The 20,236-nt window shown below is 35.3% G+C and overlaps 2 protein-coding genes across 2 annotated transcripts; both read right to left on the bottom strand.

The window, feature by feature from the left end:
• Window positions 1-6,260: 6,260 nt before the first annotated feature.
• LOC128183125 (uncharacterized) lies at window positions 6,261-11,094 on the bottom strand. Its single transcript, XM_052852020.1, has 7 exons — window positions 10,832-11,094; window positions 9,340-9,657; window positions 8,967-9,194; window positions 8,696-8,854; window positions 8,325-8,396; window positions 7,865-7,943; window positions 6,261-6,893 (listed from the first exon to the last, which is right to left on the bottom strand). The coding sequence occupies exons 1-7, from the start codon at window positions 10,893-10,895 to the stop codon at window positions 6,428-6,430; spliced, it is 1,386 nt and encodes a 461-aa protein (XP_052707980.1). The 5' UTR covers window positions 10,896-11,094; the 3' UTR covers window positions 6,261-6,427.
• A 1,659-nt stretch (window positions 11,095-12,753) lies between these two features.
• On the bottom strand, window positions 12,754-18,782 carry LOC128183126 (cytochrome P450 4F2-like). The gene is made up of 5 exons (XM_052852021.1): window positions 18,642-18,782; window positions 16,448-17,140; window positions 15,755-15,856; window positions 14,312-14,491; window positions 12,754-14,047 (listed from the first exon to the last, which is right to left on the bottom strand). The coding sequence occupies exons 1-5, from the start codon at window positions 18,699-18,701 to the stop codon at window positions 13,706-13,708; spliced, it is 1,377 nt and encodes a 458-aa protein (XP_052707981.1). The 5' UTR covers window positions 18,702-18,782; the 3' UTR covers window positions 12,754-13,705.
• Between the last annotated feature and the right edge of the window lie 1,454 nt (window positions 18,783-20,236).

A 20,236-nucleotide genomic window follows, 5' to 3' on the forward strand; every position in this document is an offset into this window, starting at 1 on the left:
TCGCGGAGGGAGGCGGAAACTTGCCTCCCATTCGTCAGTCAGTGAATGTCACGCATCGCTGATTGACAGACAGACGTCAGAGAGGCCTATTCTGGTGTAGTGGTTTTTCGCCTCGGGGTGAATTCGGCTAGGAGACAGACGCACATGCATCTGACGTCATAACTAAGATCCGTAAAGAATGATTGTCAATTCTTCTTTATTTTGGTCTCTGATAGTTCCTCATTAGGGAAGGAATAATGTATTTTGGTTTATTTATCACACTAAACTATGCCAGATATATAAACCACCTAATGAGAAAAAATAAACGATCTTTATTCTTTACATATTGGTCGCCATCGATATGGACCAAAGAAAACAGGAAATAAGAACACCTTCACATACATACATGTTTTTATCATTACAAGTCAAAATCTGCTGTTCTCAGCAAAACGCTAAAAACAGTTTATCTATACAATTTCTTACATTGTATTTATTGATTCTTATTATAAGAATAGAGATTATAGGATAGAAATATGTGCTCAGTAATATTTGAAGTTTGTATTTTATTTTCAAAATTAAGTGTTTTTTAAATAATTCTAGAGTTCAATACACAGTATAGAAACTTAATGCTTTCTTCTTAAACATTTTGCTTGATTTTTCCTTTTTCCACTATTCTAATTACATTGTACATGAATCAAACTTGCAAAATATCAAAATCCACTGAATGACGTTTATTTAAACGTATTTTTTTTCCTCGTAGTTTTCACATTTTAAAGTTTTATATGTAATTTTTCATGACAATTTGTAAAACTTCAAATTGATTTCTTACACACTATATCTCTATATATCTTAATTTCAAATTGATTTTTTGTACACTATATTTCTTGCCAAAGAATTTATCACGTGTTTTATTAAGGATATTCTGCAGGTAAAATGTTGCTTAAGGATGTATTGGGTATCGTCCATGATATTGGTTAGATAAAAAATAACATTGCCTATTTGTTGCTAATTCTATTTTAATGAAGTAAGCAAAATTAAAACCGACTAATAGGGATTTGGAAACAAGTTTAAACCTAATATTGAAGGTTTTCTTGTTGTGCATTTCGATTACACTATTTGAGATTGATGGAATGGATTTTAACAAAGATAAATTCATTAGATTTTACAAAGTCGAAATAAAAAAGAAAATGGAATGAAAATAAAGTTTAGTTTTCTCCTTGAAATTTGAAGGATTATGTCGTGTGTTTGCACTGACGGTACTGAAGCTTGTTCATAGATGTACATACAGTATTTCTCACATTGTTTTATCATCGTCTTAATATTTATTTATGGGGATTTTCTTCAGTGTTTTTCTTTCTCTCTCATTTTAATACATATTTGCTTAATATTTAACATGTTTTTTCAGTTCACAAATTATGACTCTTTATCAAAAAACAAACAATAGTGTCCTAACAGACATTAACATGCTAACTGTTTTCAGGATGGTAGGGCATTTTCAAAAAACGTGTCAAGTTTAATTTAAAAAAAAAAATGCAATATAAATGGGAGGGGGGGGGGGGGTAATTAATTGAACGTTATATCATAAAACATCACAAGGTCTATTCATCAACATTTCAACTTTCTTTATTGCCTAAGACATACGTCTCATTGCATATGGAATGGTTTTAACATGAATTCGAAGTAAAATCTTCCCTCAGTGAAACACTTTGAATATGTAATATAGTAATAATAGCATTGGAGAATATACAATTCAAAACATCGATTTAATTACAACAATTGTTAAATAGTATATCAATCAACATGTAGTTTGAAGACATGATGCAAGAACATCCCTAAGTTACAGAGTTCTCTAACATTGTTTACACATAATAGCTGTAAAAATTTATACATTGATGGGTTTTTTCCAATAGTATTTTTTTAATATATTTGGCTCGTAATTGCTGGTAGCGTGGATATATTAAGACAAAGTATTATTCATCCTCAATTTCGGATCTACAAAATTCACATATTCGTTATTTCGCAAAATATTTTTATGGTGTCCTCTTTCTATGGATAGATTATGTGATGACATTCTGATTTTACCGAGTTGTGTTTTGTAAATACAAGGAATGGGTTTCACCAAATAATGTTGTAGTGAAAAATGGTCAATAATGTTTCTATATAACATAACAACAAATAAATGCACTACAAAAAGGACGTGTACATGTGACGAATATGTAATCGGTTCTAGGTCACATGACGGTCCGGCAATTGGCAGTCAGGACATAGATAACGAAACCGTGTAAATTAAAATCAAATTCTTTATAATCATTTAATATTTTTTGTTAGGGGAGGGGTGTTGGAAATATTTGTTTTAATGTGTACGCTTGGAAATAAATTGTACTTCAAGTCAAATTGAACTTAGAAATCAAATGCGGTCAATTTTTTTTTTTTTTTTTTTTTTTTTTTTTTTGCGAAAGAAGGTGTGTTGAAAAATTGTAATGTGTTGCAAATGGTGGTCATAAAAAATGTATGAACAGTGCATTATTCTGTAGTGTTGGCATTAGGTTTGTGATGAATTATGCAATAAAAAGTTTGAATGAATGCCTACACCAGCAAATTATCCGTTTAATTAATTACTTGCGGTTTTCTTTTTAGATTCATTTTGACATTTTGAAATGAAATCTTGGGATAAGCTTCAAATGTAACCCAGTACTTATTCATCATAGCATTTATACATTTATACATTAATTTTGTTTTTGAAGAAAAAAGTCTTGTACAATAAATATAATTGTTATTTCAATTTTGTGTCTTTTTCAAAAAACTGCTTTTGTCTGGGGGTTTTTCTTCAGGTTAATTTGTTTGGAATTGAAAAGTGCAGCAAACGTTTTAGTAGATGCACATAGTCAAATCTTATTTGGTAAAATAAAGTTAGTCTATAAAAAACTACAAAGGAAAATAAATATCCAAGGCTTTTTCTCCAATACAAATGAACATAAACACACGCTTCAATTGCTTTGCTGATTTGCTGATTGTGCTAAAATTATATTCACTTTTCATTATATAAAAACCACAAGTACATGGAATATTCGACAATAATAAAAACAAATCTGAATCACCTTGTCAACGAAACCGCAAAATTTATTAAGAAAAAAAAATTCAATTGCCGACGCACCTTTGATTCAATGTACTATAATCTGGTGATCTCCAACCAACATAAAAAACAAAACAAATTATGTGCGTCATCACAGGGCTAAAAACAATGGAGGTTTTTGAAAAATCAGAAATCCCCTGGTTAATCACCAGCGTACACCATCGGCGTCAATAAGCTAAATTAGAATGATTATAAATCAGTCAAAATTAGATTGTTAATATAGCTATCAAAAATTCATACGTGTGAAATGATATTAGCGTCGATCCAATTATACAGGACAGATCCAAATCTAGAAAATATGTAAATTAGGAACTGTTGTTCAATCGGTTTCCTCAGAATGTTCTAAACACTTCACATGCATAGAATCATAAGTAGTTTGTTTTTGACTGATTAAGATACATATTTTTCTCTCATTTTTATTCATTTCAAACAACTATATCTGTACAAAACACACAGAATGTGCGAGAAATGGCAGCAATTCATTCAGAAGTACATCGGTAGAACACAATTGCTAAAAAAATATATTAACTATTGTGTTAAGGTCATCTACTTTGCAATATCCTATTTTATTAAATCAAGCATTGCTAAGGAAAATTAATTCTAGTTTCCCCTTCGAAATTTAGGCCGTTTTACCCGCGACAAGGGTCGGACGCAAGGCAACAAGCTAGATGTCTGATTTATCCAAAAATGATGAAGCTTGATGTGATTTGACTTTCAAGTATATATGGTCTGTACATATTTGGTTTGTAGCTATATATATAAAGTTGCGTCATTCGACGAGAAAGCTCTGAGCATCATTTTTAAACTGTATTCATCTCGCCCAGAACAGCCTTGTATTAAGATATACAAAATGATTCAAAAATAAATATACGATATTTGAATGGGTTCATTACAGAAGGTTTAAGAAATCGTCTCAAAATTTTCAGGTGAACTGATGGATAGTCTGACCAGCCTCGATAATATTCCTCGCAGTCCAAAGAGAGGTAACTCTGGCTGAACTCCGTTATGTTTTAACAAAATAAACGCTAACGTAGGCTTCTACATCTAAAACTATCAGAACCTTCTAGCAAACGACATATAGAATTACAATATACCTATATATATCGTCTAACAGTGTCTTCTAATCGATCGATCTATACGTTTTATTAAAGCAAAATTCTACTCATATGATAGTGGTATAAAGATGTTTTTTAATGTTTACTTAAAATAAGCAATATGAGCTATATTTTTTAGAATTTTATTTTGCTGCAAAAACCTGCTACAATGATAAGTCTGCATATAAATTAAACTTTTATTATAAATAAGATTTGAAAACATCATTGATTTTTGTCCAAGGAAATATTTCTCTTCTAAGGAAAATATAGCAAATCAATTTTTGTACAGGACGACAATAATTCAATTTTGCTCCAAATAAGGCCTCTTAAAGGCCTTTTTGCACAAACAAATGGCTAACAGAAATTTAAAAACCATGATATTTTTGTCATTTTAGTAGAAAAGAACATTTTAGTAAAAAAAAAATTCAACATGAAAAATGCAGCTCATATTGCTTTAACGTAAATAAAAGTTTGTAAATACATGTATTCAATTTTTGTAAAGGAACACTTTCGTCCATCATCATCAGCAGATAGTTACAATGTACATGTATGTGACACACATATCATATAGGTTTTGGAATTCATTAATACGTAAATTTACCCCAATCTCGATTTGACAATAAATATTTTCAAATCAAAACTAGAAGAAAATCTTTCTTCAGCGAGGTCTTTTTCCGCATTTAGAAAATGATTGATTAGAACTGATCGATTAAAAATAGTTTTTTAGAGATAAAAATTAAGGTGAGTAGTAAATGAATTTACGCGCATACATATAAAACAGGAAGTGCATATATACAGCATCCTTAATTAATGAGGCTGGACGGTCAACTAATTAGCCATCAGTTCTACAGATATATTCTCTGAGATTGATATGAAAGTCCAAAAGGGGCCAAAACTTCAGTCTGTCTGCGCTACATGTAATGTATTTATTGATATATATTGATTCGTTTACCTCACGTTCCTTTTCTAGCTTGTAATCAGCAAATATTGAGTCAATGTTGAGCAGAACAAATTTGGAGCGCCTCACCCTTACCTTTATATGTAAGGTAAAAGTCTGGAGATGTCCGAATGCTGTTAACAAGTGGTCAAAGCGAGATAACTCTGCATCGGTGTGTTTCGGCAAACAATAACTAGTGTAATAAATTATACCCTCCTATAGTCTGCGACAAAATTATAACAAGAGGGATATATTTATTAAGTATATCATATACTTTAAAAAAAAAAATATTGTATAAAATATATGACATTTATTTAAAATACGGCAAAAGATTGTATACAACGAATCAAAGTTGTATACAATATGTCCATGTTGAAATACATGTAATAAAAAAACATAATACTTTTAAAAAAAAAAGATATACTAGTAATATCCAATATGTATAGATTAAATAGTATTGTATAGTATAGTATCAAATAACATGGATGTAAGTTTTTTTTTAATTCATCATCAAAATATTGACTTTCAGTTGTAATAAGGAACACCAAAGATACACTAATTAAAGATACAATAATTATGTAACTGAACTCATTGCAGGAATTTATTACTCTTCAGAAGAAATTTCACAGAAACTGATACAGCGTTAGTTTTGATCTTAGATTTGTCCCAAAAAATGAAAAGACGTGAATATACATGCGGGCTGGGGTAGTATTTAACTTTAATTTCACTCCTCGTTTCCTTATTTTCATATCAATTTTTACATACTCCCAAAAAAGTAGGGGGGGGGGGGCAACTCACTGATAATTCAATTTTTTATATGTAAATTTAAAAAAAATTATTCCTGCGAGAAAAAGTGGGGGGCCAGGCCCCTCCCCCTGATGCTACGTGCCTGTGATTCATTGACTCTAAAACATATTTGCATGTCAAAACTGGTATAGAGAGGGGAGTGGAGTCCAAGGAATAAGTTTGTTGCTTGGGGAGGGTTGGGGGTCCGAGGAGACTCGTTAGGAGTTACAACGTATTTACACCTCCTTCTCCCTGACGCCTGATCCGCGCATGTTGCAGGATAGACTGAAAGACCCTGCATGTATTCTAACTAACATAGACAGAGTTGTTGGCAACTCCTAATTCAACACAGCTGCCTGTATCAAACAATAACATGCATCATGCAATCTATTAACTTACATTATCATCTAACATACACGACGCCATTCAATCATAATTATCTAATATACAGGACGCCATTCAATCAAACACAAATGGCGGTTATCATCTCATTCACATTTATACATCGATTTCGTCACTTGTTGCACCTAATACAGCCAAAAATTCATAAAAGCCAAACTCGGGAACGTCTTGTGAAACATCACTACTTTTCTCCTTCTCAGAGACAGACGTCACTTCCTGTTTAGCACTTGAACTATCCCCAAGTTTAGCCTCGTTTTCGACACTGTCGTCTGCTTTGTCGGAACTCACTGCATTTTTGAACGACTCACTCCGGTGAAAGTCTATCACTGCTATCCCGGAATCTTGGGATTTAGCAGACGACATCTTCCGTGGATTGTGTTTAAAGATAAAGTTCGGAGGTAGGCTGTTGTATCTGGATAGAGACGACAATGTGTTGCACCTGCGCAGGAAGTGGAACTCTTTGTTGAGTTCGGAGAAAGCAGTGCTTCTGGTACTTGAGCTGCCGTGTTGTTTCAAGCATCGGCTGACAAAGGGCGGGTTCTTCCTTCTATTTATAAAATTTCTGTCGAACACAAAACTATAAAAATACATATCAATCTATTTGATTCAAACACTTACATAACATAGTATACGGTGGCAGAGAAATTCAAAAGTTGCGGTTTTTTCGCACTTTGAAAAAAATAATATTGTTATCGAACGGCCAAAAAAAATAATAATAACACAGTTGCAAAAAGAGAGCGACAAAATACATGTTGAAGTCATAGGCACATATGTATAGGTAATATAAGACCTATAAGTAGATGTGATATAGCTGCAGGTCTGTATATCCCGGTCTGAAAAAAAAATCAGATGGACGACCTGGGTGCTGCAGTGCCATCAATCGAAAAAGTTGTGTATTTATTGCGCAGATAAACGTGCGCTAGTTTTGGACTAATTATCCTTATCTATCTATACGCAAATTTTATGAAAACAATAAGTACTATAAAATTCTTCATGTAATTGTCTACTGATATCGTCTCCTTAGTTGCCTCTGATATTCTTTTAAACATAACCATTCCCGTAAAGTTAAGTGATGTAGTTTAAATTGTTTACTGTAAAAATGGCGACTCTCGATCTCGATGTAAATTATAAGGTTAATTAATTCAAAACTAGCGCATGTTTTTGTGCGCAATAAATACACAATTTATTCAAAGGGTGACACTGTAGCTCCCAGGTCCTCCATCCGATTTTTTATTAGACCAGGAGCTACAGACCTGCAGCTAGATGAAATATATGGCTCATTGTACCGGTGCTGGTATACAGAAAACATGTATTGATAGATTATTTTTTATTTTGCCTAAATTTGGCGTGTGTGTGGTGTTTTTTTTTTTACATGTTCAGTGCTCAATTGAGAAGGGTCCAAGCTTTAGATCCTAGCTTAAATAATTATGCATCGAAGGTATATCAAAAAAGCACGTGTACATATAGCAATAATCAAGTCTTTGTTGTGCGGAAAAATAAACTTATTTGGCATTATGGTGTGGGACGCCTCACCTTCTCACAAACAGGGCGGCAATGACCCCCAGGATGAGCACAGACAGGACCGTGATGCTACCTATCACCGCGAGGAGTCCTGAAACCAATGGCCAAACATTAATAAATCTACATGTAAATCTCACAAGTCTAGAACAATGGTAGACAAACAGGCAAGCCATTTACAGACTACTGCAGCATAGTCGACACACGTGACGTGATGCAGCATGGTCGACACACGTGACTTGATGCAGCATGGTCGACACACGTGACGTGATGCAGCATAGTCGACACACGTGACTTGATGCAGCATAGTTGACACACGTGACTTGATGCAGCATGGTCGACACACGTGGGGCGATATGAAATAAATAAGAGGTTAATATTTCTTTTCGAATAATCCGTGTTTTGTTTTCTGGTTAAGGTACTACATGTATAATAGTATCCTTCATTTATGCCAGAGGTACATGGTCGTCCTTACCCGGCGAGAGTTGTGTCCCCTCTTTCTTTTTGACCGAACACGTCATGTAAATCCTGGACGTGGCAGGAAAAACTAAAGAGAAAAAAGATACTAGAACTTCAACATTTATTTTTTTTGGGGACCTAATTGACCGCGATAGCCTTAAGTGTAAATATCTGAACTGTCTCAATACTTGTCGATCCTAAAATAACACCATTTCATGGAAGGTTACTTATAAAATGGTGTGCATTCCATAAGAAAATACGAAAGCGCTCTTTTACAAACTATATGCAGACAGTCTCATATAGTAAATTACCTGGGTAATTGACCCAGAAGCTTTAGGAGACCCGAGAAACCATCAGGAAGTCCCATATGCCTGTATAGCAAATTACCTGAGTATTTGACCCAGAAGCCCGAGGGGACGCGAGGAACCATCACGGGGAGGAACATGGTGTCGCCGCCATTCCTGTACTCCAAAGTGAGGCTGTTGGTGTCTGGGATTCCGATGTCTGCGGACAGCCGGTACATCTGGTCAAGACTATACACCTGTTCTAAACAAAACAAAAACAATGTATTGATAATCTCATCCTCATGTTTGTGCGTCGGCAAGTTCAATACAAAGCTGGCAATATGGATTGTTTTTGTGTCATATAAACATAATACCATTGTTAAGTTTGACATTTAGACTCCATCTTCCTGTTCCGGTGTGAGGGTGTATGGGATTGATGATGATGGCGCTCAGTCTTACCACACCCCAGTCTGTTGCCGATATCCGACAAGAACATTCGCCATACTGGTTCCTAACAGGGTCAGGAAAGCCCGGGTTAAAGAGCATCCCGTCGACATCCCCAAAGGTGTTTCTCTCCTCACATATACTGGGTCTTTCTAATTCTGTCGTCAACAAAAAGCTGACATATTCATAAACAATTATTTAAGTCAATCGTATAGTACAAGGGTTTCTACTATTTTTAATATACAAATATATAATTTATTATACTATAATAAGTTTGTTTTTTAAAATATCGGTAGACCTTACCGGTAAGACACTCATAGAGAACTTGAACAACTCGTACAGTAGCTGATTCGTTACAGTTCACCCCGAATGTCCGACCCACGAACGACAACTTCTGTGAGAGGAACGTGTGCTCCGCCTGGTACTTCCCATTGTAGTAAAAGTCCGAGGAGTTACTGAAGGCATGACACAGGCTGTTGTAGGCCGGAAGCTGACAGCCGACATTCAGAACCCCGTAGTACTCGGAGTACATCGTCTGTCTGACGTAGATGACGCTCCAGTTGTCACACTGTATGGACAAGGGGTGCCCAGCGGGGGCGCATTGTGAGAAGATGGGGCCTCCTGAAAAAAACATCCAATGTGTTGGTTTAAAAATGATATTTACTCATGGTTAAACTGTTTAGTATCTTGACTAGAAGTAGAATTGTCTGAAATACGCTGAATATCCTCATTAAATAGTAAATTGATATTTGACTTAAACATTTGATATTTTTATCATTAATTCAAACAAAGCTGGATGTGTGACAAAGCAGAGGAAATTTGGACTAAATTTTCCTGATTTTTTTTCACTGAATTTTTTTGGCGGCATTAAAGTTTACTTGTTATCTGTTCGTCAATATAATTGTGCAGAATTCTGTTGGTGTATTTCATTATACACATAGAACAATTGTATAAGATAAAAAAAATTAAAGGATAATAAATTAAAAAAAAAAAAATAATAATTTTTTTTAGAGAAAATCTTTAATAGCATTTATTATAATAAACAGCATATAAAAAAAATTGATCATCGACCTTCTATGATAATATTGATGCCAGAATAAGGTCAAATATTTAATAATATAAGACTATTTATGTCTTGGTGGGGTGGAGGAGAGAATCATGGCCGGTAAATATCAAGTTCCCCCCGTGAATGCATATTAAGTATTAATTCATCGATGGCTTTCGACACATACTTTACTCATTATATGTAACGATGAAATCACTACTTTAGAAAAATTCAAAACGTATTGTTTGCTTTTCAAAGAATCATTGATTATGTATATATATGACAGTATGTTAAATTTGAAAATAAAGTATTATTCATACAAAAGTATAGCTTTTTCATTTAATTATTGAATTTATTAATTAAAATATGTTTAAACTAAAAGTATAGCTATAGAATCTTTGGCATTTAAAAATTTTGAAATAAGACAAAATAAATTACAATCGAATTATATTCATTTGAACAAACACGAACGAAGATTGAAGGTTAGGATTGAGCTTCGAGAAGTTAAATCAAATAATTAAATGGTTAAAATTGATTAAACTAAAGTTTAAACGACAGAAGTCTATAATCTTATAAAAACAAAGAAATTAACTTATTCTACTTAAAAAGTTTACAGGAAAAACCGAATTCATGATAAATTATGAACGGAAGAGGCTCAAATCAATCCGATTAAAATCCATATTCTCAAAATCATGTTTTAAATCTTCATCAACACTTTATTACATTAATTTACAACTCAAAGCTACTCACCTGTAAACCCGTGGGGAAGTTCCAACGTTACCAACACAATTTGGAAGATGTAGAAAGTGGTCATGTTTCTGGTCAGTTTAAAACATCATAGATATATACATGTACAGTATATGTCCACGCAGTCCGATCCCTAACGATGTAAACAATCGGTACCCCCTATTATTTCTACAAACGGGTTACGACACCTTAACCTCAGCAAGCGGGTATTGTTTGCAAACAAATCGGGATCAATTGAGCCATTAAGACACAAACTCAGAGTTTACTTGAGGACCCGGAAATGGGGTGATTTAATGGGGGGTAAGGCCGCCATAAAGATAGAGAAGGGCGGGTCGGAGCGATGGGTTATAATGAGCAATCTAGAATCGATTTATAAATGTATGGAGTAAACATTTACCTGGCTATTAGAACCGTCATAAAGGGTCGTTATGATAATACATTTTACAGTTCAATGGGGGAATGGTGTGAGAGAGTATTGACATGGAGGTCTGTATACACACAAGTTTATGGATATTTAACATGGACGTCTGTATACAAACACGTTTATTGATATCTAACGTTATTGTTACATGTTGACGTGTATATAGTCATGTACAAGTGTTCTAAATTAATGAGACAAATAACATGTCTTTACTTTACTAGTATTTGAATGATTTTTAAAAAGATGAATGAAATACATGGAACTATACAATCAATAATTCTCAAAAGATGTAGAATTACTGCAGTCTTATTGTTATATACACATTGAAGAGGAGATAAATGTTGATGTAAAAAAATTTATAGTTGGGTAAAACGTTTATATGGCGGAAAAACCATATATGTAATCGAAAAGTGTGTATGTCCCATTGTTATTCCGGGTACATGCCGTATAATAAAAGTTTCAAAGAAAGAATTGTTTGCGTTTTTTCATACTACTACCTTACCGGTAGTTATTTATTTTCTAATAAATATGTATACAATTTCACTCAATTGCATTTAAATTATTGAATATAATTTCCAATAATTGTTGCGTGGACCCTGAGATTCACGCAGAAAATATATTTATTCCTTTTACACTTACATGTATTTATAAGGGACGTGATATCAACTGACAGCATCATGAAATAACTTAAATAATGTTATCCCAACTATAACATGCTTCAAAAATCATAAATCACGATTTTTTTTTTTGGCTTTCCGAAATGACTTAACCAATGTAAAATAGAGTTTTCGAACATTGTTGAGGATCGAAGATTGTTAAGAAGAATGTAATTGTATGCTTTTATTCATTTTAAGCAAATATAAATTTATAGTTTTGTTTTTTTTAGTTTAAGATAAAAAAAAAAACACGTCATTTTATTTACAGTTTAAGGAGGAATACATGCATTGTGATAGAAAATGTTAAACTAAATTTCATTGGTTAATTTTCCTGATGGTCCAATCAGAATCAGTCTTTCTCAAAGACGTCATAATGGCTGACCCTGTCAGTTCAGTTTGGAGAGTAATTAAGGAATTTTATCGGAATTTAAAGATGTAAGTAGCGTGTGTTTGATGTGAGATTTTAAAAATTAGTGCGAATGTTTCTCGACTTGTTGCAATACTGCTGTTGTCATAGGCAAAGTCCCATCGTGAGCCCTGGACCGGTAAATGTCCGAGTAAAAATAAATTGGCGACTTCGAGAAATAATGACGTATATCTCCGCTATTTTAAGACCCATCAACTTGAAATTTAGTATGAGTGTATCTTGGACATTACTTTTTTGAAAAATACATGAATATTGCGAGTGTTGTAAAAAATAATTGATTTATTAGGCTTTTGAAGCGAGCTGGTAGTTTTTATATCTGGGTCAGAGTTCGACCCCTTTCTTTATTTATGGTTACATTGAAATTAATGTTAAAACGGGCTTGGCCCCTGTGATAGAGAGAAAAACTAAGTACATTGCAACATTCTATTTGAACACATTTTATTACGATAAGGTATAGTGAACCATCTTAAAGATATACGTAGAAAAATGAAAGCAATAAACGACAATTTAGGTATTTAAAATAAATTTGATATTCAGAGCCATGCAAGGGTAATACAAGCTTTAAGAAGTGTCTGAAAAGTAATTGAGATAAATATAAGGAATGTGCTTCCGCTGTGCTTCGGACTAACTTAAGGTCAGACGACACGTTCCTCGAGAATCTTTTTTGTATCTCCTCGTAATAGAGAGTTCTAATAAAAAATATTAATTTTATAATTATTTTAAAAATGATTAAAATTTAATTAGATGTGGTTATCTGTATAGACGGCCGAGTGGTTAGAACCGTGGTCGCTCACTGCCAGAAGGGTATATGTTCTAGAGGTCGTGAGTTCAAATCCCCGCTCCGGCCGAGATAGAGTTCCTACATAGTGAATTTTGCTGTTCTGTATATGTATTTATTTTTATATCAGCAATTCAAGTGTATTTCCAAGAAGATTTTATAGGAAATTGCATACTCTAGTATTTTGCAGAAATGCCCGGTAAGGTACCCTAATTTTTTGCAAGAAAGCTTGTTAAAATAGTTACTAGTAAACCATCAACAAATTCCTGGAAAAAGTTATACAAAATTGAGGAACGTGTCGTCTGACCTTAAAGTTCAAAATGCGGAATGCATTTTTGCAAAACTCGTGAATTGTATGGCATCCCAGTAGTATAAGAAGCAAGTCATTTTCTAATATAATTCTTCGAGCAGCTCTACACTGACACAGTTCCTACGCATAAAGTTCCACCAACGTTATCACTTCGGTAGCCTGACATACTGTTCTAGTACACAAAGAGATGTTGAAACACATCGACAAAAGATTTGATGCACATAATACAAATTCACCATAAGATTGTGAATTTTCGATTATAAGATATGAACAAATAATTCATGTTTACCTTATTTCAACATTTTTATTCTGTGTAGGAACAACTCTGAATAAAAAGTCTTTATCGGGATGAACCACAGCGTGTGCCCAGTCCACTACGAATTTCAGTTCCGGTGTCTCATGTGCATTCTCAAACCTAAACTGGAACAGCATCATGGCTATTGCGAGTCTCAGTTCTAACCAAGCCAAATGTTGTCCGATGCAGACGCGCGAGCCTGCACCGAAGGGGATGTACATGTTACCGGAAGTTTTGCTGTTGTTCAGGAACCGGAAGGGAAGAAAGTCTCGCGCTCTGTCCCAGAGATGAGTGCTGCGGTGAATTCCCCACGTAAATATGATGACATCAGTCTAGACAAGCAATCAGTGTTCATAAATTACAGAACTCAGTTGGTGTTTGATCAATACATTATTCATTAACAATTCAGGACCCATCAAAACATACTTGCCAATATTTTGCTAATAGGATCATTCATAAGTGTATATCGTGTCATTTTTAGAGTTTCTTTACTTAATATTTGATAAAATATATTTAATAACTTTTCACAGTACTGAACCAAAAAATGACAATAATAAACACACTATCACTCAGCAAGAATTGTTGTTTTTACTCACGTGTTGATCCAGATGAATATCACCAAGGGTAACCGGTTCGTAGTTTTGTCGGCTGATGAATGGCGCAATTGGGTACAATCGGAGCACCTCGGACAGAAAGCTCTCTATCTTAGGCAGCGGGGTGGTGGGGTCCGCCATTACCGACTCAAGAAGCTCTTCCGCTTCCTGTCTCAACTCGTCCTGTATAGTGAATTGCAGAGTCGTTGATAATTGTCAATGTCAATTAAGTTGACAATGTACATTCTTATATATCACCATGAAATCAAAGAAATCCATATCCTTAAAGTTGTTTCAAATAATTATGAAACATGTCCTGATATTGACCTGCTTAACGTTTTGACAGGTGGATAATTGACCTATACCTGAACTAATTGACCTAGATGATGATAGTTTACATGCACATGAAACTATTGATTTAAGTTTGAATAATCTACTTTTACGTTATAGTAATGTTCCTTTGGGGATTTCACAACATTGTACGTGAACGTATTTACCAAAATAGCTGTAATTACTGAACGTATTTACCTGTAAGCTAACCTAGCTATCCGTAAAAGGCTTACCTGTAAGTGAACGTATTTACCTAGCTACCAGTGAAGGGTTTACCTGAACATGAACGTATTTGCATAGTTACCAGTGAAAAGTTTACCTGAACATGAACGTATTTGCATAGCTACCAGTAAATAGTTTACCTGAACAGCAAAGTATTTACCTAGCTACCGGTGAAAGGTTTACCTGTACATGAACGTATTTACCTAGCTACCAGTGAAAGGTTTACCTGTACATGAACGTATTTACCTAGCTACCAGTGAAAGGTTTACCTGAACATGGACGTATTTACCTATCTACCAGTGAAAGGTTTACCTGTACATGAACGTATTTACCTAGCTACTAGTTACAGGTTTAACTGTACATAAAGGAATTTATCTTGCTACCAGTAAAAATTTTACCTGTACATGAACGTATATATCTAGCTACCACTGAAAGGTTTAACTGAACATAAACGTATTTACCTAGCTACAAGTGAAACGTTTACCTGAACATGAACGTATTTACCTAGCTACCAGTGAAAGGTTTACCTGAACATGGACGTATTTACCTATCTACCAGTGAAAGGTTTACCTGAACATGAACGTATTTACCTAGCTAGCCGTGAAAGGTTTACCTGTCCATGAACGTATTTACCTAGCTACCAGTGAAGGGTTAACTGTAGTTTAAGTACCGTATTTACCTAGCTAGCCGTGAAAGTTTAAACATTTTTTACTAGCTAGCGGTTAAAGGTTCAACGGTACATGAACGTACATGTATTGACTTTTGGAAAATTGGCTTTTCCAAAAAATTAATATTCTTTGAATGGTTTGATTGTAAATATGCATGTGTGTGTTGATTAGTGGATTGTTAAACTTTACAAGAAGTAAATGGCTCGATGTGGGTTTAACTGTATACCTGTAAGTGAGGATATTTGACCAGTAGATACAGAACAACAGGTATTGTGGCGGCCGTCGTCTCAGTCCCCGCCATCAGAAACAGCTTCATGTTGTCCTTAGCCTGACAAAGCAAGTCATTAAGTTACTATAACATCTGAACTGATACAGGTTATCGGCCTTTAATCATTTCAGTTGTTTTAGTCCTGTGGCTAAAAAACTAAGACGTGCTCACTTTATTTAAGTAACGTTGTCTTTCTTAATTGAGCTCATCGTAGTTCTGTGGCTCTTATAGGCCTGTTCCTTCAAGAAATCGTCTCAAAAAGCAAAACTACTGTATACAGGGTTATTTTTGCCCCGCGGCGTGTTATATTTGCCCTTGAACACTTGCAAACGGTTTCGCCCCGTCTTAAATTCGCCCAGACTCGCTTGTATACTAAAGAATTAGCTTTAAACATTGAAATTCGCCCAGTCTTAAATTCACCCGCTGACAACAAAGGCGAAATGGCAAAAATAAAACGGGGCGAATATTTCCCTGTATACAGTATCAAATATGTGTAAAATTGAATAATATTGTTCAAAACAATTCAACATTTATGTTTACAATTAATTAATACGTTGCTTGAATCTTTTATTCAAATATTCCAAATGCTTTTAGGTTGATCGTTTGATTATTGTCAATCATTAGTTTTTGTTAAGGGGTTACTGTACGTACCTCGTTAAATCCGCATGCGTCGTGCAGAGACTTGACCAATCGTTTGCCTTGGATTATGTCGTCATCAATGTTCAAAGCCTCTTCCAACACCGCGTGAGTGATGTCATCGAATTTTGTGTTTGCTTCTCGAAATTCATCGCCATCTGGCGTTATTTCTCCTAAAGCGTAACATCTGTGTAAAATAGTTGTCATCGCCCGAATCATTTCCTCCTGTTTCTTTTCTAAACCGTGAAAATCCAACTCCAGTAAAACATGTCCGACAATGTCCAAGGCCATCCGAAGAGACCATTCTGTGACGTTGACTACGCCGTTTGTTTCACCTCGGAATTTTTCACACATTTTCTGTATGTCACCCATCATAATGGCTGCGCGCTCTTCAATAGAGGTCCTTCTAAACAGCGACGCAATGGCCCTCCTGGTTTCGGGACTTTTCTGAGACGACCCTAGGAACGTGTTCTTAAGAGGAGAATTTTCCAAATAATGTTCCGCCCCTTTCTCCAATTTATAAATAGCATGCTGAGCAAGTCGAGGATTGAATATGTAAATTTTACTCTCAAACTTAAAAAGTCCGTAATAAAAATAGTACTCGGAGAGGAACTCCAGCTTCGAGAGTTTATCTCCTCCGTACCCCAGGGTAAGTAGTGTCACGAGCAATCCCCCGGGCTCAGGAATTCTGTTCTTTTTAACTGGAATCTAAACAAGCAAAAAAGAGCCAAATTAACAATGAATTCCCTGCAATATTAATATTGTTTACTTTATTTCTCAATGTTTATTTGTATCTTGGGTCTTTCCTTAATTTTTTTCTTAAAATTCAACAAAATACAAGAACTCTCATATAATTAAAAGTATATGCTTAGTGTGGTTTCATTATTATTCAAGGGTATCAATTTTCATGGATATAGTAAAAATCACAATTTCAAGGATACGTAAATTTGTAGCCAATGACCCCATCAATACAAAATGTTAATAGATATTGCATTTCAATGAACATTTAATTTCATGGATCAACTTAAAAACGAAATCCACACACATTGGTATTCAACGAATATCGATGAAACCACAGTACTACAATCGCAACTTCTCGGGCCTTTCCAGTGTTTTACCGAGCCTGTCGGAAAGGCCCGAGAAGTTGCGATTGCACAGTACTAGTATCAGGCACGTTGCGTCATATCTAATTAAAGGGGGGTATCACACCCAAAATATTGTTCATTAACTTCTTCAGTCCTCTTAATCCTTATCCAGAATATCCAGAAAGGGAGGCGGAGGCACAGTTATTGCGTGGTATCTTAAAAATGGATCTATCTGTTAATGTTAGTTTCCACTCAGCATTACTTTGTGTAAAGTAATGTACATGTATTTTCTCTAAGTATGACATCTTGTGTTTAAAAAAAATCAAACTTTCATGCAATTACCGGTTATTTTGCTGACCAGACCCTCCGCATGTTTACCCCATTTTTTGTAGCACGTTTTCAGCCGATTTCAATATATTTTTTCAGTTTTATTGAAATACATTGTTTTTTAAGCATAAAGTAGTTTAAAATCAAGATCATCCAAACATGCAGAAAAATACACATTGCTTTGCTGGTGCCATATTTTTAACGCGATATTTATTCAGTATAATTCTTTAATTTTTCAATAATGATAAAAATTTTACACGTTTTTAATGCAGTCAATACTGAACGTCAAGCTATGGTAGGGACCCCCTTAAGCAAACCTATAATTCTTATCACTTTTAAAACAAGTGGGGAGAGGAGTTACAGCTTGTTCAAAATCAAATTCAATATATCTACATGACCGTATATTTAAGAAAAAAACGATTATGATTATTTCTCTAAAAAATGGATTAAAGTGTGTCTTTCGGGAGGGGGGGGGGGGGGGCACACTGTCCCAGCTGTTGCAATGTACGATTCAATTTCCCGCTCAATAGAATTTCGCACAGAGATTTTTCTTTAAACTAATTACCGAATTACATATTCTACATGACAACAGTTATCAAGTCTACATATATAGAGCAATGTATTATTCATAAATAATTAGCAACGCGAACATCTCCTTAAAATTCAACCTTCACAGACATATCAACACATACGTGTAGAAGTAGTGTTATGTAATATTCTACGATCAGTGTGGTAACTTTATCGATCTTTTTCATCTGCAATATTCTACTTTCTCAATCAGCCTGAATCATGCTTACCAATTGAAATATCCACTTTACAACCCACAAAAGAACTTTGGCTGCGTTTGAAAAGGCCATCTCATTTGAGAGCGTGCCAAAGTTATTTTTACGGTCCACCGCTCATATCAGTACTATAGTGTCTGCTGGTCAAATATCCCCTTGGGTAAATCCCGCCATTGTTTATCTCTGTTATCAACCCGGCCTGTCTTATCACATTGTCCACTATGTTCACTTAGTACGTCACAGTCGCTTGATAAGACGCTCTGTACTGATAAAATTCACACAGTGCTTCGATAGAACTTCACACCTTAAAATGGCATCTGATCCAGCTCTCGTGTCTACGATTGCGGTCACAACGTACGATGGAATTTTTAAAAACATGTATGACGAGAAAATCAGGGACATGTTTACGGATATTCGTGTAAATATTTCGAAGGGGAATTGGGAAAAAGCGGATTACATTCTGATGCAAGCCCTGAAAGAGTCAGAAAAAAGTCCTGGGGACAAGAAAACACTGACGATACTAGCAGACGAAATAAAACGGTACCACGCGCAGAGGATTGGCCCAGGGACGATCCAGAAGACAGAGGCATCCTGGGACGAAATCCGTCGGAGGTCCATATCTAGGATTGACGTTGGCCATTTTGAGCTACCGCAAGGGGTGTTTTACCTTAATGTCGCCGTGCCCGGCTCTCCCAATCCGGTTCAAATACTAGGAAGGAAGGTCCTGTCCGACTTCTGGGTCCAAAACAAGATACCCGAGTTATACTGCAGTTTCATCTCGGCCGACATGATTCTGGGGCTCTTCGTGGATCAGAGGATTACAGAAAACAAAATTGTCGTGCATTTTTTTTCTTTCGACCAGGCCGAGAAACTATACTTTATGAACCAAGTGATGAACAATTCTTTCGGACTTCCAGAGTTGATTTTTCCGTATCCGCTTTTGAGGCAGACGACACACGAGGAACTCTGCTCCCCGCCTCAGGGATGGGAAGTTGACGACGCCTTCGACGTCATGCTTGGGTGTGGAGAGGAGAGAATACGAGAATACACTATTAAGTTCATGCAGTCCGTCAAAATCAGGAACGCGAGGCTTTACGATCCAGCTTGCTCCACCGGAGTCTTCCTGTCTACGCTCAAAAAGGCGTTCCCCGACAGCTACACCATCGGGCAGGACCTTAGCAAGCAGATGGCCAACATTTCCCGCCAAAGAGTTGATGAGGTGCACTGTGGGAATGCAATGGAACCCAAAATCGAACCAGGATCGGCCGATTACTGTTTTGTTCGGTTTCTAAATTCGGAGGTTGTGAAATCCACTGAGGCCGAGACACTGCTAACAGCGCTTCTCCCAACAGTGAAGAAGGGAGGGTTCATTATTATATTCGGCCACACCCCCGTGCTTCTGTCCTCTGCTAATTATAGAGCAATTCCAGACTTTGAAGTTGTTCAGTGCATTGCAAATGCTGTAGACAATTCGGGAATTTTTCAATATTATGTTCTAAAAAGAGTGTGAACATTGAACATATTTAGTGTTATAATTTGATTGAAAGTTATTCAAACTATTATAAAAATGTGAAAGTTTACTAAAAATTAATTAAAAACAACAAAGAATG

This window comes from Crassostrea angulata, chromosome 5 (genome assembly GCF_025612915.1).
Source record: "Crassostrea angulata isolate pt1a10 chromosome 5, ASM2561291v2, whole genome shotgun sequence".
NCBI classification, from domain to species: Eukaryota; Metazoa; Mollusca; class Bivalvia; order Ostreida; family Ostreidae; genus Magallana; species Magallana angulata.